Source organism: Microcaecilia unicolor, chromosome 1 (assembly GCF_901765095.1).
Source record: "Microcaecilia unicolor chromosome 1, aMicUni1.1, whole genome shotgun sequence".
Taxonomy (NCBI): Eukaryota; Metazoa; Chordata; class Amphibia; order Gymnophiona; family Siphonopidae; genus Microcaecilia; species Microcaecilia unicolor.
In genome coordinates, this window is record NC_044031.1 from 65,877,511 (window position 1) to 65,896,139 (window position 18,629).

Here is an 18,629-nt window from a genome sequence, read left to right on the forward strand (position 1 = left end):
TGCAAAGTGGAGGAGTGGCCTAATAGTTAGGGTGGTGGACTTTGGTCCTGGGGAACTGAGGAACTGAGTTCAATTCCCACTTCAGGCACAGGCAGCTCCTTGTGACTCTGGGCAAGTCACTTAACCCTCCATTGCCCCAGGTACAAATAAGTACCTGTATACAATATGTAAGCCGCATTGAGCCTGCCATGAGTGGGAAAGTGCGGAGTACAAATGTAACAAAAAAAAAAAGGTCAAAAATGTACATCAGCTGTGGATTCTATTCAAAAATATCATGCTGGAAGCCCAGACCAGATATATTCCATGTATTAAAAAAGGAGGAAGAAAGGCCAAACAACAGCCAGCACGGTTAAAAAGTGAGATGAAGGAAGCTATTACAGCTAAAAGAAAATCCTTCAGAAAATGGAAGAAGGATCCAACTGAAAATAATAGGAAACAGCATAAGGAATGACAAGTCAAATGCAAAGCGCTGACAAGGAAAGCAAAGCGAGACTTTGAAAAGAAGATAGTATAGGAGGCAAAAACATATAGTAAAAACTTTTTTAGCTTTACTAGAAGCAAGAAGCTGGTAAAAGAATCAGTTGGACTGCTAGATGACTGAGGTGTAAAACGGGCACTCAGGGAATAAAAGGCCATAGCGGAGAGATTTAAGGGCTTCTTTTACAAAGCCACACCGGGCTTCCTCTCATTTGCAACACTGAGAATCAGTAGTGCGCCTTTGTAAAAGAAGCCCTTAATGAATTCTTTGCTTTGGTCTTCACTGAGGAAGATGTGGGAGAGATACCAATACCAGAAATGGTATTCAATGGTGATGAGTCAGATAAACTGAAAAAAAATTCTGTAAACTTGGAAGAGGTAATGGGGCAATTTGACAACTGAAAAGTAGGAAATTTCCTGGACCGGATAGTATACATCCCAGAGTACTGACAGAATTAAAAAATTAACTTGCAGAGCTAATGTTAGTTATTTATCATTTATCTTTAGATCAAGTATGGTACTGCAAGATTGGAGGGTGGCCAATATAATGCCAATTTTTAAAAAGGATTCCAGAGGTGATCTGGAAAATTATAGACTGGTTAGCCTGAAGTCGGTACTGGGCAATATGGTAGAAACTATTATAAAGAACAAAATTACAGAGTATATGCTTAAGCATGACAATGAGATAAAGCCAACATGGATTTAGGCAAGGGAAATCTTCCCTCACCAATCCACTACATTTCTTTGAAGCGGTGAATAAACACATGAGAAAGATGAGCCGGTCGATATTGTGTATCTAGATTTTCAAAAGGCATTGACAAAGTACTTCATGAAAAGGATGGTCATTGAGTTAAGTGGCCTATTCTATAAATGGGGCCCAACTCAGAACGCCATTTGTAGATTTTTTTCAGCACTAAAGTTTGAACACTATTTATTGAATCCAGCCCATAGCGGATGAATATCACTATGAATACATATATTCAGAACTGCTGACTATCCTTATAGTGCTGAATATATGTACTTTTAAAAATGCCATAGTGTTTAAAAACCCACACTGACTACTAGATCTGAAGATTGAACCCTGAACCCTATATACATAAGACTGTTTTCTTTGATGTAATGAGTGCTCACCTGGCTGTCTGATTCTGAATAAATCAAGGCTTCCTTGTAATATTTCCGAGCTTTGTCAAAATCCTTTTGGTCTAAATATTGTTCAGCAAGTAGTGTACAGATCAGTGACACGAGCTTGCTTTGAGATGTTGCAATTTCAGGCTGTTCCATTGGGATCCGCTTTAGTATCCTTGACTGAATTTCAAAAGCCTGAAGAAACAAACAAAAAAAGAATTGATCTAAAGTCAAAGATATTAAGTGCTAATTATTGGTATGACTTTAGAGAAGTGCACATTAGTTTACCACACTCTACTTGAAAATATTGTTGTTTCTACTTCCCTGTACACTCTGAAAGCTTTTAAATGGGTAGTGCTCTCCAACCTCTCTCCATCACCCCATTCTGTGACAAAAGTGCAGCCAGAACATTAACTTATTGGTTCTAAGATTACTGCAGTCCTTTTCAAAATGACGGTCTCAACTTGTCACGACCTCGTAGGATGGATGCCTCTGATCATATCAATGGGACTTTATAGGGCTGGATAGAACAAGTATTTCAAATTTGCTCAAGCTTGTGAGTGCAGTTAAAGATAGGGAAAGTAGAAGTAATGCCTGTGACTGCCTAATTAAAGCCTGTTGTCTTCTATAGGGTTCTTATAGTGAGTATTCCAGCTAGGCTCAGCAGTGGAAGATTTTAGATTATCAACCAAAGTAGTGCTGGTCCTCTCAGCATAGGACTTGACATGCATTGTGCTACCCAATTAGAGATAGGAGTTTTTGCTACTGCAACGCTCAACCTATTGATGACAGAAAAAAGTAAAAGGCTGTGCGGATTTTCTAAGGGCTTGTAATTTACTCCAAGTAGATTAGTACAATGAGTGAGGTAATCTAGGGCTTTTTAGGGTAATTAGCTTATATGCTAATTAGATAATAATTACTCCAGTTAGAGTTTGTGGCTTGTCTTATCTGTCTGGAGCATGATTTTGCCCTTATGTGGTCCCAAAACAAAGAATACGGTTCTTAAAAAGGTTTTCCTGGCAAATACAAGAAAAGATGCCAAATTTTGGAAATATATGGAAAAACAAATAGGTTGTAACCATCCACCAGCAGCTGGAGATAGAGAACTCTAATGAGTTGTGCCTCAAAGGGGCGTTTTTACTAAGCAGCGTAAACGTCTTCGCATGCCCAATGCATGCCAAAATGGTGTTACTGCATGGCTACCGAGTGGCCTTTGTGGTAATTTCATTTTTGGTGCACATCTGCTACGTGCGCCCCAAAAATATTTTTTGTTTTCAGGCGCGTGTCAGCTAGGCGCACCAAGTGGCATTTGGCATGTGTAGGTCATTACCGCCCGGTTACCGTATGAGACTTTACTGCTAGGTCAATGGCTGTCAGTAAGGTCTTAGACCCAAAATGGACACATGGCAATTTTTGTTTTGCCGCACATCCATTTTGGCAAAAATTTTTAAAAAGGCATTTTTTTGCAGGTGCGCTGAAAAATGATTCTGCACGCGCCCAAAACACACGTCTAAACTACCGCAGGCCATTTTTCAGTGCACCTTAGTAAAAAGACCCCATAAGTTCCGTGCTTAGCAACCAAGCCAGTATTCGAAAACAAAACAATGAAAGATAGTGACTTCCAGAGAAAAAAAACTCCAGCCTCTGCATATTAAAAAGAACTATGAAATAAAGGGCAAAACTCATATCTTAGAAATAATGGAACCAGAATAATAGAAACACCTGAAAATTACATAGTACCCAGAAAAACAGAAATCATCACCGAAGGGTAGACTCTGGACTGATCCTTTGGGACTAAAGGAAAGAAAAATATCAGGTAATTAAATAATTTGTCCTTCCATTATGTCCCAAGGATCAGTCCAGACAAGTGGGATGTACAAAATCAATGCTTAAGAGGGGAAGGACACCGATATCCCTGCAGTGAGAACCATGGCCCCGAAGGAAGCATCTGCTCGAGCAAAAACAACCAAACAGTAATGCTTAACAAAGGAATGAGAAGACCACATCACTGACTGACAGATCTCTGCCAAAGAAGTCACCAAAGACCTGGTAGAATGAGCCTTGACGTGCATGGGAGCAGATCTACCCCTCAGAATGTAAGCCACAGAAATAAATTCCTTAAGCCATCGAGCCACTGTCACTTTGGAGACCAGAAAACTCTTCACAAAGAGGACAAAAAGATGATCAGACCACCTGAAATCATTGGTAGTGGTAAGATAGCACATAAGGATGTGCTTCAAATCCAACAGTCACAGGGAAGAGTATTCTGCAGAATAGACCTCCCTGGAAAAAGGCAGAAACACAGTCTGATTGACATGAAAAGGAGATACAATCTTTGTCAAAAAGGACGTAACTGTCCATATGAAAACTCCTGAATCAGAAAAGCAGAGAAATGGATCCCTGCAAGAGAGAGCTTGAAGCTCTGAAACTCTCTGTGTTGATGAAATGACAACTAGAAATACTGCCTTTAAAGTAAGATCTTTGATAGTTGCCGAACAAAGAGGCTCAAAGGTGGCTGACCGAAGAGCCTTAAGAACTACTTGAAGACTCCACTGAGGACAAATATTGCAGAGAGGTATATGCAGATGAGTGACTCCCTTGAGGAATTGCACTATATCAGGGTGAGCAGCCAAATAGGCATTCGGTATCTTGCCTCTCTTATATACCAACACTGCAACCTGAACCTTGAGTGAATTGAAAGCCTTTTTTGCATCCCTCCTGACGGAGGGATAAAATTTGAGACAAGGAAGCATGAAATGGAGAAACACCATTCTGTACAGACCAGCTCTCAAATGGTCTCCACACTCTAGCATAAGAAGAAGTGAACCACTTTTGGGCTTGCAGCAAGGTATTAATAACTTCATCTGTGTAACTGTTCTTCCTCAATCATGCCCTCTCAAGAGACAGGCCATAAGACCAAAGTGGGAGGGATTCTCCATAAGTACTAGACCTTGGTGCAAGAAACCCATCTGTGGAGGAAGAGTCAACTGAGGACTGATTTGAAGATGGATGAGGTCCACATACGAAGGATGTGTGGGCCAGTCAAGAGCTACAAGAACGACCTTCCCAGGATGATGCACAATCCTGTGCAATGTCCTTCCCACGAGAGGCCACAGAGGAAACACGTAAAGGAGGCCATCCGAAGGCCACGGCTGTACCACTGCATCCAATCCTAGGGAGTCTTTCTCCCTGAAGTGGCTGTAGAATCTGTGTACTTGCATATTGAGTCTGGAAGCTAGGAGGTCCAGAACTGGAAGACCCACTATGTGGAAATAAGGCAAAATGCAGTCTTTCACAGTTGTCATTCCCCCGGATCCAGATACAGTCTGCTGAGAAAATCTGCTTACGAGTTCAGTGAACTCGCTATGTGAGACACTGAAATCATCGGAATGTTCAATTTCACCCACTGAAAAAGAAGACGCGCCTCCTAGGCTAGAGACAAACTCTTTGTTCCTCCTTGTCTATTGATGTAAGACATGGCTGTGATATTGCCCAAGAGCATACGCACCAGCCTCCCATGAAGAAGAGGTGCAAAGGCTAGTAGAGCTTTCCGGGCAGTTCAAAGTTCCAATCTGTTGATGGACAGGAAGCCTCCACTTTCGATCAGTGGCCTTGGGCAGAGTGGTGGAGATAATGGGCTCCCCATCAGAAGAGGATGGCATCGGAGGTGAGAACACACCAACTGGGAGTCTGTAAGGACAATCTAGCCTGAGTGTGTGCAGGAAGAATCCAAAAAGACAGACTCCATCTGGCTTGAGGAGTCCACAGCACCAGCTGGTCATAAGTCCCTGAGACCAGAGACCACTGGCTCAACAGGGATGACTGTAGGGGCTGCATGTGAAACTTTGCCCAAGGCAGAACATCCAAAGTTGCTGCCATAGAACTGAGAACCTGAGCATAATCCCACAACTGTGGGCAGGGAAGAGAGAGAAGCCTGAGAATTTGCTGTTTGAGCTTGAGCTGATAATGCTGAAGCAGGAAAACTTTATCCACCTGGGTATTGAATCACACTCCCAGAAACTCCAGGGTCTGGGTGGAGGTGAGATGACTCTTGCTGTAATTCACCACTCAACCCAGAGCAGAAAGAAGAGACAGGACTGTCTGTGTACTGTGAAAGCTCTCTTCATAAGAAGGCATCTGAATTAGCCAATCGTCCATGTAAGAATGTACCTGGATCCCGCCAGTGAAGAAAGGCTTCCACCATATCTTTTGAAAATGTGCAAGGTGCAGTGGCAAAGCCAAAAGGTATGGCCCTGAATTGAAAATGATCTCCCAGGATTGCAAACCAGAGAAATTTCCTGTGAGGAGGCAAAATTGGGATATGAAAATATGCCTCCTTGAGGTCCAATGAGGTGAGAAACTTGCCTGGCTGGACCAAGACTATGACAGAAAGACTCTGAGAGACCTGTTCACCCGTCTGAGATCCAGAACCGGGTGAAAAGAGTCTTCTTTCTTTGGGACAATATAATAAATGGAATATCGACCTGTACCCCTCCCTGCTGTAGGAACAGGCTGAATGGACCCCAGTCAGCTTACAGAGACTAAGGTAGTTAGCACTGCAAGGGGACACCCTGAAAATATCTGTGAGTGGCTTTGAAAATTCTAGCTTGTAGCCATTGAGAATGATATTGAAGACCCACTGGTCTGCAGTAATGATGGTCCACTCCTTGTGAAAGCAGGAAAGATGCCCACCTATGTCTGCATACAAGGAATGAACCTTGACCCTGTCATTGCGAGGGCTGCGAAGAGGGAGTGGTTCTTGAGGAAGAGGAAAAGGGCTTCTTGCATCCTCGAAAGGAAGACTGAGTCTGAGGAAAGTGAAGTTTTTGAGGTGAAGCACTAGCCTTCCCAGGTCTATACCTCTGCACTTCTTGAAAACAAGACTTAGCTGCCCAGATGTGAGGCTTAGGCTTGTCCTCAGGTAACCACTGGACTTTGGAATCTCTCAGGCCTTTAACAATCTTCTCCAAATCTGCACCAAAGAGTAGTTTCCCTCGAAAGGACAACTTCGCCAGATGAGATTTGATGTCATATCAGTGGCCCAATGTCACAACCATAGCTAGCGTTGTGCCAATAGCTGACGCTTGGAAAATATCATAAAGAGTGTCTGACACAGATGGCATGATCTTGTGCTCCCCTGCTTGTTGGTGTTATACATTGCAACCTGGATGTCTGTTTGAGCACAATTTGATGAGACAGATGATCTATGAAAGCCTTTAGATCATTCCAGATCGCCTGGAGCTCCAGAAAGTTGATCTGAAGATTTGTTTCCTGGACAGACCAGGCTCCTTGAGTGTGAAGCCCATCTACATGAGCTCCCCAATCCAAGAGAGATGCATCTGCCATCAAGATCTTTTGATGCTGAGGAATTTGGAATGGTAGTCCCAGAGTCAAATTGGATCAAATGGTCCACCACAGCAGAGAGACAGTGAACAAGCTCTGGAGACAATCAGATGACATCTTCTAGATTTCCCATTGCTTGGCACAACTGGGATACTATCGGCCTTATTTTCGAAAGTGATGGGCGCCCATATTTCCACCCAAATCGGGAGATGGGCGCCCAAATTGGTACAATCGAAAGCCGATTTTAGGCGCCTGCAACTGCACTCTGTCACGGGAATGAACAAAGTTGATGGGGGCATGTCGGAGGCGTGGTGAAGGCGGGACTAGGGCGTGTTTATCGGCCGAGCAGAGATGGGCGCCTTCGGCCGATAATCGAAAAAAATGGACGTTTTTAGCGTGAATTTAGGTCACTTTTTTGGACCCTTTTTTTTCATGAACAAGTCCCAAAAAAGTGCCCTAAATGACCAGATGACCACCGGAGGGAATTGGGGATGACCACCCCTGAGTCCCCCAGTGGTCACTAACCCCCTCCCACCAAAAAAAAAAACTTTAACAACTTTTTTTGCCAGCCTATATGCCAGCCTCAAATGCCATACCCAGTTCCATCACAGCAGAATGCAGATCCCTGGAGCAGTTGTTAGTGGATGCAGTGGACGTCAGCTAGGTGAACCCAGGCCCATCCCCCCCCCCCCCCACCTGTTACACTTGTGGTGGTAAATGAGAGCCCTCCAAACCGCCCCCAAAACCCACTGCCCACAACTCTACACCATTACCATAGCCCTTATGGCTGAAGGGGGGCACCTACATGTGGGTACAGTGGGTTTTGGGGGGGATTTGAGGGACTCAGCACTCAAAGGAAGGGAGCTATGAACTTGGGAGGTATTTTACTTTTTTTTTTTTACTTGTTACAAGTGCCCCCTAGGGTGCCCGGTTGGTGTCCTGGCATGTGAGGGGGACCAGTGCACTACGAATCCTGGCCCCTCCCACGACCCAATGCCTTGGATTTGCTCGTTTTTGAGCTGGGCGCCTTTGGTTTCCATTATCGCTGAAAAACAAAACCGCCCAGCTCAAATTCGTACATATCCGATGCATTTGCCCGGCACAAACCGTATTATCGAAAAAAAAGATGGGCGCCCATTTTTTTTCGAAAATATGGTCTGTCCGGCCCCTTCACGTACCCATTCTCGGACATAGACGCCCACGGAGATGGGTGTTCGCGTTCAATTATGCCTCTCTATGTCATGGGAGTCACATAAACTGTGGAAGCCATGTGGCCTAACAGCCTCAACAAGATACATGGCTCGCAAAAAGATGGTGAGCATGGGACTTATCCAGTTCAATGATTGCCCTGAGAAGTATAGAGAGTGGAAATCTAACTTTAGGGAAGCCACAACAATTATGAAGTGCACTCCAATGCAAGAGATAAACCTGAAGATAAAATGCCTGGGAACTGAGTCAGTCATTTGTGCAAAGAGACTACCAGATGCATATTTGCATGACTCCTCAAGAGATTTAAAAGAAATGTGGGAGACTTGACCAGCTCTGTGGCAGCCCAGAAGTTATCCAACAGGCACTGATGAAAAGAATAAGGAGTGACCCAAAGGTGACAACTAGAGATAATGACAAGTTACAAAAATTAGATATCCTTCAGGAAATGTAAACACTCAAAGGTTATCCGAACCTTCCTGGCCTGTACTGCTTGGATACAGCTTTGGGTATAAATGAGATTATATCAAAGCTTCCATATGACATAAGACAAAAATGGTCATCAGTAGGCACCAAGTATAAAAAGGACCATCAAGAAAAGTTTCCTCCCTTCACAGGTTTTGTGAAGTTTATGCAAGATTTGACAAAGAGGAGAAATGATCCCAGCTTCATGTTTGATGTATATAAAGTGGGCAAAACAGGCTACTTCCTGAATGAAATCAAGAAGTGTGACAACACCAGGAAACCTGTAGCTGATGTGTCGCCCACAGCAACACCACCATCTGATTGTCCTCCTACTGCAGAGAAAGCAGAGGATCCAGATAGACAGTGCCCTATAAATAAGAAACCTCATGCTCTCAAGAAATGTAGAGGGAGAAACCCTTGATAGAACATAAAGATATGTTGAAAAATTAAAAAATCTGTTACAATTGTTGCTCTTCATCCAAGTACATGGCTAAAGACTGTAAAGCAACCATCAAATGTATGAAGTGCAGTAGTAACCAACATGTCAGCACCTTGCACCCTGACAAGAGTAAGCCTACTCCTACAGGAACCTGTCAGCCTCACAGTCAAGCCACAGCGGAGAGAAGGCGGTAGTGCAAGCATCACCACCAAACATTACTCCAAACTGTACACGGGTGTGTGGAGAAGGCTGCAGTGAACGGTCATGCACCAAGATATATGTAGCTAAAGTATATCCAAAAGAGCAACCAGAAAAGGCAGTAAAGATGTATGTCATCATAGATGAGCAGAGTAAGTCCTTGGCAAGGATGGAATTCTTTGACATCCAGGGAAATCACTATCCTTACCACCTCAAGAAATGTATAGGGATGACAAAGAGGATTTTATTTATTTATTGCATTTGTATCCCACATTTTCCCACCTATTTGCGGGCTCAGTGTGGCTTACAATAAGACATGAATAATAGAAATACATTTGTTGCGACTAGGTTATGGATTAGATTGAACAGAGTTGTGCGAGACATTAGAATATCATTGGGAGTATAACAATGGGACATCAACATAGAAACATTAGAAGGAGACAATGGGAAAAAAGGGCATTGTTAGAAATCTAGACATATAGTGTACATAGTTCCGTGAGTAAATGAATGATTGACTGGATAAATGGATGAGGGATCAGAAGTGGATGTGTATTGCATTGGTGAACAGTGAGTGTGGTTTCTATATGTTTTAGCTCTTTCCGTAAGTTTGTTCAAACAGGTGAGTCTTCAGTAGTTTACGGAAGGAGACTTGTTCGTTAATCGTTCTTAGGTTGCGCGGTAATGTATTCCAAGACTTCGTGCTCGTGTAGGAAAAGGTTGACGCGTGTATCGTCTTGTACTTCAAGCCCTTGCAAGTTGGGTAGTGAAGGTTGAGGTGAGTTCGGGATGATCTTTTGGCGTTTCTGGGTGGTAGGTCTATTAAATCAGACATGTACGCTGGGGCTTCACCATAAATGATCTTATGGACTAATGTGCAAATTTTAAAAGTAACGCGGTCCTTGAGTGGAAGCCAATGTAGTTTCTCTCGTAGTGGTTTTGCCCTTTCATATTTAGGTTTTCCGAAGATGAGCCTGGCTGCTGTGTTCTGGGCTGTTTGAAGTTTCCTCAGTATTTGCTCTTTGCAGCCTGCGTATAATGAGTTGCAGTAATCCAAGTGGCTAAGGACGAGCGATTGCACTAGGCTGCGGAAGACGAATCTTGGGAAGAATGGTCTTATCCTTTTCAATTTCCACATGCTGAAGAACATCTTCTTGGTTATGTTGTTTGCGTGAGTTTCGAGTGTTAGGTGGCGGTCGATAGTCACTCCGAGGATTTTTAGCGTTTCTGAGATTGGAAGTTTTAGGTTTGGTGTGTTTATCACGTTGAATTCAGTTGTGTTGTATTGGGAGGTGAGTATCAGGCATTGGGTTTTTTCTGCGTTTAGTTTCAGGCGGAATGCATCTGCCCATGTGTTCATGATATGTAGACTTTGATTGATTTCGCTGGAGATTTCTTTGGTGTCTTGTTTGAATGGGATGTATATTGTCACATCATCGGCGTATATATATGGGTTGAGGTTGTGGTTTGATAGGAGTTTTGCTAAAGGGATCATCATTAGGTTGAATATAGTTGGCGATAGAGGTGATCCTTGTGGGACTCCACATTCAGGTATCCATGCCTTGGACGTGGTTGAATTTGATGTGACTTGATACGAGCGCAGAGTTAAGAACCCCTTGAACCAATTCAGGACATTTCCTCCGATGCCAAAGTATTCAAGTATGTGTAGTAGGATTCCATGGGCAACCATGTCGAAGGCGCTTGACATGTCAAATTGTAGGAGGAGTATATTGTTGCCGGTTGCAATTATTTGTTTGAATTTAGTCATAAGGGTGACTAATACTGTTTCTGTGCTGTGATTCGAACGGAATCCTGATTGGGCATCATGCAGTATTGAATGTTTGTCTAGATAGCTTGTGAGTTGTTTAGTTACCATACCTTCGGTTATCTTGGTTATTAGTGGTATGGATGCTATTGGCCTGTAGTTGGTTATTTCGCTCGTGTTTTTCTTTGTGTCTTTAGGAATTGGTGTGAGTAAGATTTTTCCTTTTTCTTTTGGGAAGAGTCTATTTTGTAGCATGTAGTTTATGTGGTTTGTTAGGTTTATTATGAATCGTTGAGGAGCAGATTTCATGAGGCTATTTGGACATATGTCTAGTTTGCAGTTGGATTTGGCATATTTTTTGAGAGTTTTAGAGATGAGGTCTTCTGATAATAGTTCAAATTCGGTCCAGGTTCTGTCTGCTGGGTGTGTTCCTTCTTCTGGATCTAGACAGTCTAGGAGAGTGGTGTATTCTATAGGGCTGGCGGGATGGGGAGAAGAGCAAGTGGATAAATGGTAGAAGCGATGGGTGGTAGCAACAAGACCCATCTACCGACTCTTATTGAGTGCAACCATATACCTGATAACAAGGAGGAAATTCCCACAGCAGAGGTTGCACAACACCATCATCATTTGCAACTATAACAGAGAAGAGACGCACCAACATTGATCAGAGTTCATGAGTCACATGCACGTTCACCTGATGCCCCATATGCCTACCGACTTGCCCTGGGATGGGTGATAGTAGGTGATGTCTGCCTTGACAGACTGAGGAGACCATGTGTAGATGTCCACAAAATGTGTATTTTGGAGAATGGGTGCATCACCTTGTTCAAGCCTTGTCATAACCACCTGCATGTGAAGGAGGTTTACTGCTGAGAAGAATCAGATCCCAGCTAAAATATCTGTTAGAACATCTCTCCAACAGGTTTAGGAGAACATCTAGGGAATACAGTGTTCCAAATCAACAAGAATGATGACACACCAATGCTTTCAGTAGAAGACAGAGAGTTCTTGAGAATTATGGATAAGGAATTCTACAAAGATAAGTCAAGCTGGGTGGCTCCTATACCATTTCAGATACTCAGATCATGACTCCATAACAACGGAGATCAAGCTCTATCTCATCTCACTTCATTGCAAAAGACTCTGAGAAGGAAACCAGAGAAAAACAACTCTTTGCAACATTCATGCAGAACATGCTGGATAATGGCCATGCAGAGGCAGTTGGGCCATTAAAAGATAATGAAGAATGTTGGTACTTACCTACTTTTGGGGTGTATCACTCACAAAACCCAGGCCAGGTCAGGACTGTTTTCAATTCCAGTGCTCAATTTCAAGGAATCTCACTTAACGATGTGCTGCTTTCTAAGCATGACATGATAAACAGCCTATCAAGAGTTCTGATTCACTTCAGAAAGTAACCCATCGCCAAAAAAGCAGATATCCAGCAAATGTTCTACTGCTTTGTCATTCACCCAGACTACAGAAACTACTTGAGATTCCTGTGGTACCATGACAATGACATCAATCAGGGAATTGTGGAATACAGAATGAAAGTTTATGTCTTTGTCAATAGTCCATCACCTGCAGTAGTAACCTATGGGCTTAGGAGGACAGCCCAAGAAGATGCAAAAGAGTATGGCACAGATGCCAGACATTTCACTGAAAGAGACTTTTACGTTGACAATGGTTTGAAGTCTTTACATACCATAACAAAGGTCATTGGCTTGCTACAGAGAACACAAGCAATGCTGGAAGAGGCCAATCTGAGACTTCATAAAATCGCCTCCAACAGTTCAGAAGTAATGAAAGCATTTTCTGCAGAGGATCATGCCAAAGATTTAAAGGATTTCAATCTAAGAGTAGACACCCCTCCACTTCAGAGAAGCCTTTGATTACAATGAGATCTAAAGAGAGATGTTTTTACCTTTCAAGTCTCCACCAAAGAGAAGCCTTATATACGTAGAAGTGTCTTGTCCACAGTCAGTAGTCTTTATGATCTACTGGGGTTTGTGGCTCCAGTCATCATTCAAGGAAGATCCCTACCGAGAGAACTGTCCCAAAGTACTGATGACTGGGATGACCCACAGCCACCAGATAATTCAACAAGACTGAGAGAGCTGAAAAGATTCTTCAACACCTGCACATCCCATATACTTACACTCCCACAGCACCACTCAGTATTGCCTCTCACGAAGAGATTGCATCTTCATTTCATCAACCAGCTGATGAAAGAATGGACACCAACCACCAAAGTGCCATCAGAGATAAAGAACTACAGATCATCAATGACAACTTGGCACCACTTGGGAACTTTGACACAAGACTTCCCTGAAAGACAAGGAACTTCTTCAGTAGAGCCATCACTGAGCCAGTGATCCACACCACAAAGAGATGAGGATTCTGTGGACCACTGTCCACTCCAGAGACTCAAATCTTTTCTCCCTCCTTTGTTTTGTTTGTTGTTTGTGTTGTCTGTCTCTCATTTCAGCTCCTATGAACCTGCAAGAGAGAAGTCACCTGCTTGTATAGAGTATTCAGAAGTCACCAGAGCAACAGTGTACTGGAGACAGACAAGAAGTTGTCAAGTCTTAAGATCCTGATATAAATGGACTTTTGCATGCTTATAATGTTTATAGTTTAAAACGTTAAACAGTGGTATACCAATACCAGATGGGGAGTGTATGCCCTCATATACACGTTGCTTGTATAGAGTATTCAGTGCTTGTGCCGTTAAGATATGAAAATGTGCCCTTGAACTATAAATTTCCAATACCAGATGGGGAGTGTATGCCCTCATATACACGTTGCTTGTATAGAGTATTCAGTGCTTGTGCCGTTAAGATATGAAAATGTGCCCTTGAACTATAAATCTATGCAATTTTGTAGTTTTCTCTGATGGGTTCCTTCAGAGCACATATAAGTACATAAGTACATAAGTAATGCCATACTGGGAAAAGACCAAGGGTCCATCGAGCCCAGCATCCTGTCCACGACAGCGGCCAATCCAGGCCAAGGGCACCTGGCAAGCTTCCCAAACGTACAAACATTCTATACATGTTATTCCTGGAATTTTGGATTTTTCCAAGTCCGTTTAGTAGCGGTTTATGGACTTGTCCTTTAGGAAACCGTCCAACCCCTTTTTAAACTCTGCTAAGCTAACCGCCTTCACCACTTTCTCCAGCAACGAATTCCAGAGTTTAATTACACGTTGGGTGAAGAAAAAGTTTCTCCGATTTGTTTTAAATTTACTACACTGTAGTTTCATCACATGCCCCCTAGTCCTAGTATTTTTGGAAAGCGTGAACAGAAGCTTCACATCCACCTGTTCCACTCCACTCATTATTTTATATACCTCTATCATGTCTCCCCTCAGCTGTCTCTTCTCCAAGCTGTATAGCCCTAGCCTCCTTAGTCTTTCTTCATAGGGAAGTCGTCCCATCCCCGCTATCATTTTAGTCGCCCTTCGCTGCACCTTTTCCAATTCTACTATATCTTTCTTGAGATGCGGCGACCAGAATTGAACACAATACTCAAGGTGCGGTCGCACCATGGAGCGATACAACGGCATTATAACATCCTCACACCTGTTTTCCATACCTTTCCTAATAATACCCAACATTGTATTCGCTTTCTTAGCCGCAGCAGCACACTGAGCAGAAGGTTTCAGTGTGTTATCGACGACGACACCCAGATCCCTTTCTTGGTCCGTAACTCCTAACGTGGAACCTTGCATGACGTAGCTATAATTCGGGTTCTTTTTTCCCACATGCATCACCTTGCACTTGCTCACATTAAACATCATCTGCCATTTAGCCGCCCAGTCTCCCAGTCTCGTAAGGTCCTCTTGTAATTTTTCACAATCCTGTCGTGATTTAACGACTTTGAATAACTTTGTGTCATCAGCAAATTTAATTACCTCGCTAGTTACTCCCATCTCTAAATCATTTATAAATATATTAAAAAGCAGCAGTCCTAGCACGGACCCCTGAGGAACCCCACTAACTACCCTTCTCCATTGTGAATACTGCCCATTTAACCCCACTCTCTGTTTCCTATCCTTCAACCAGTTTTTAATCCACAATAGGACATTTCCTCCTATCCCATGACCCTTCAATTTCCTCTGTAGCCTTTCATGAGGTACCTTGTCAAACGCCTTTTGAAAATCCAGATACACAATATCAACCGACTCCCCTTTGTCCACATGTTTGTTCACTCCTTCAAAGAATTGAAGTAAATTGGTCAGGCAAGATTTCTCCACACAAAAGCCATGCTGACTTGGTCTCAGTAATCCATGTCCTTGGATGTGCTCTGTAATTTTGTTTTTATTTATTTATTTATTTATTTGCACATTTATACCCCACGTTTACCCCACAGTTTAGCAGGCTCAAAGTGGCTTACAATGCACTGATAGGCTATTGCCAGATCAGAGGTGATACGGTTACAATTAATTTACAGAGAATAAAATGGGAGGCTTTCTATTGGCTGCTTGACTTCTAGCATGCTGGGCTAGTAGTGCCACCCCCCCCCCCCCCCCCCCTCTTTTTCTTTTCTCTCTCTCCTGAGAACATGGTAGAAGCAGCTCTCTGATTTAGCAGCAGTGAATGCCTCTAAAATCACTGTAATTCCATCGTCTTTTTACCACTTCCACTGTACCCAGTCCACAACCTACTAGTTTACTGTACAGCATTACTTCTCAGTGTGTGCAGAAATTTCTCTCCCAGTTTCCTGAGTCTAGGGCACACTGGTTGAAAGTGGACATTAGTAGCAGAGGCTACAGTACTTTTCAAGCAAACTCCAAGTTATTTTCTCCTTGGTCAAGTTACTACATTAAAGAAGATCTGCTTATGAATTGAGACTCTATCCTGGTGTTGTTGTAAGCTTACAGTACTGGGTTTAAACTGCATGCTAATCATTCTGGGAGTGGGTAACAGAGCAGTGATATGGCTTGCCTGAACATTACACTAAGTATATGATAGGTAGCTTAAATTTAGCCAACCATATTTCAGCCAGTTAGATTCAAACCCATTTTCAGCCACAACATAGAGTGGAGCCACATAGAGTGGAGGAGTGGCCTGAGGAACTGAGTTCAATTCCCACTTCAGGCACAAGCACAGGGCCGTGCCTAGGGTCTCTGGCGCCCCCCTGCAGACTATCAGTTGGCGCCCCCCCCCCCCCCCCCCCCCCGGTGAAAATGATCGCTCACCACTTGCCACACTGACAGGAACTGTCAGCAATATTCTTAGAAACAAATTGCTATACATTGCAAAATAAGATAGCAGATGTAAATTCTCAAAGTGGACATATTCCAAACGCTAAAATGAAAATAAAATGATTTTTTTTTACCTTTGTTGTCTGGTGACTTTCTTTTTCCGATCATGCTGGCCCAGTATCTGAGTCTGCTGCTATCTGTCCTCTTAACTCCATTTCCAGGGCTTCCTTTCCATTTATTTCTTTACTTTCCTCCTTTCTTCTTCATTTCTTGCTCTATATCCATTTCCAGCAATTTCTTCTCTCTCCCTGGGTCCTGCCCTCCCATCCATGTCCATTCTTGTCCCTCTCTGCCCTTCCCTCCTCCATCCATAGCCAGCAATCCTCCTCTCTCCCCTCCCCTTTCAGCAATTTGTCCTCTCCCTGGGCCCTGCTGCTGCCCTCCCATCCATGCCCTCCCATCCATGCCTGTCAGCAATTCTCTCCCCTGCTCTGCCCTCTCCCCTCCTGTCCAATGATTTCTTCTCTCTCCCTGCCCTGCATCCATACATCGCCAACAATGCTCCTCTCCCCTACATGTGGCAGGCTGCAGCGTTTTTGTGAGGCAGCTCTGGCTCTCTCCCTCCTGCCTTCCTTGGTTCCCTCTCTGGCTCCCCGATCAGCAGCCCCCCCCCCCCCCGCGTGTTTTAACCTTTACGCGATGTCAATCAATGAAGAACGCACACCAGACTCGTTTCCAGCTTCTCTCTTCACACAGTATCCCGCCCTCGCGGGAACAGGAAATGCATCATCGCTGACGCTGAAGGCGGGATACTGTGTGAAGAGAGAAGCTGGAAACGAGTCTGGTGTGCGTTCTTCATTGATTGACATCGCGTAAAGGTTAAAACACGCGGGGGGGGGGCTGCTGATCGGGGAGCCAGAGCGGGAACTAAGGAAGGAAGGAGGGAGAGCCCGAGGAAGGAGGGAGAGCCCGAGCTGCCTCGCAAAAGCGCTACGCTTGTGAGGGCAGCAGGGACGTCCGAAGTCCACGATTGGGCTGGGGCGCCGGGGCGAGGGTAAGCACCGCGGCGGCGCCCTCCAGAGGTGGGCGCCCCCCTGCGGCGCTTACCTCGCTTACCGCATCGGCACGGCCCTGCACAGGCAGCTCCTTTGGACTCTGGGCAAGTCACTTAACCCTCCATTGCCCCATTGCATTGAGCCTGCCATGAGTGGGAAAGCGCGGGGTACAAATGTAACAAAAAAAAACCCAGCAGATTAGGCTTCGGCTGAAAATTAGCCTAAAGCAACAAGCAAAAGATGGCCAACTACCATAGCCACATGCTCTAGTCTGAGTACTGGCCTCTATGTGATACCTTTCAATAAACGTATTAATTTATTATATACTATTGGGCTCATTTTCGAAAGAGAAGGACACCCATCTTTCGACATAAATCGGAAGATAGACGTCCTTTTCACAGGGACGTCCAAATTGGTATAATCGAAAGCCGATTTGGACGTCCCCAACTGCTTTCTGTCGCAGGGACGGCCAAAGTTCAAGGGGGTGGGTCGGAGGCATAGCGAAGGCGAGACTTGGGCGTGCTTAACACTAGGATGTCCTTGAACCATAATCGAAAGAAACAAGGATGTCCCTGACGAACACCTGGACGACTTTACCTGGTCGTGTTTTTCTTACGACCAAGGCATAAAAAGGAGCCTGAACTGACCAGATGACCACCGGACAGAATCGGAGATGACCTCCCCTTACTCCCCCAGTGGCCATTAACCCCCTCCCACCCTCAAAAAACATCTTGATTGCCAGCCTCAGATGTCATACTCAGGTCCCTCACAGCAATATGCAGGTCCCTGGAGCAGTGTTAGTGGGTGCAGTGCACTTCAGGCAGGCGGACCCAGCCCCATCCCCCCCTACCTGTTACGTTTGTAGAGGAAACAGCGAGCCCTCCAAAACCCACCAGAAACCCACTGTATCCACATCTAGGTGCCCCCTTCACCCGTAAGGGCTATGGTAGTGGTGTACAGTTGTGGGTAGTGAATTTGGGGGGGGGGGGGTTGGGGGGCTCAGCACACAAGGTAAGGGAGCTATGTACCTGGGAGCAATTTATGAAGTCCACTGCAATGCCCCCTAGGGTGCCCAGTTGGTGTCCTGGTATGTCAGGGGGACCAGTGCACTACAAATGCTGGCTCCTCCCACAACCAAATGGCTTGAATTTGGTCGTTTCTGAGATGAACGCCCTTGGTTTCCATTATCGCCGAAAATCAGAAACGACAAAGTCTAGGGACGACCAAAATTAAGGATTTGGCCATCCCTGACCGTATTATCGAAACAAAAGATGGACGTCCATCTTGTTTCGAAAATACGGGTTTCCCCGCCCCTGGATCAGGATGTTCTGCGAGGACGTCCAAATC

The 18,629-nt window shown here is 44.3% G+C and overlaps 1 protein-coding gene across 1 annotated transcript in view; it reads right to left on the bottom strand.

Annotated features, from left to right (window-relative positions):
• Positions 1–18,629, bottom strand: part of TTC21A (tetratricopeptide repeat domain 21A) — a 294,579-nt gene that overhangs the window by 79,930 nt on the left and 196,020 nt on the right. Inside the window, 1 exon segment of the mRNA XM_030198073.1 lies at positions 1,609–1,797. Within this exon segment, the coding sequence (XP_030053933.1) occupies positions 1,609–1,797 (189 nt within the window).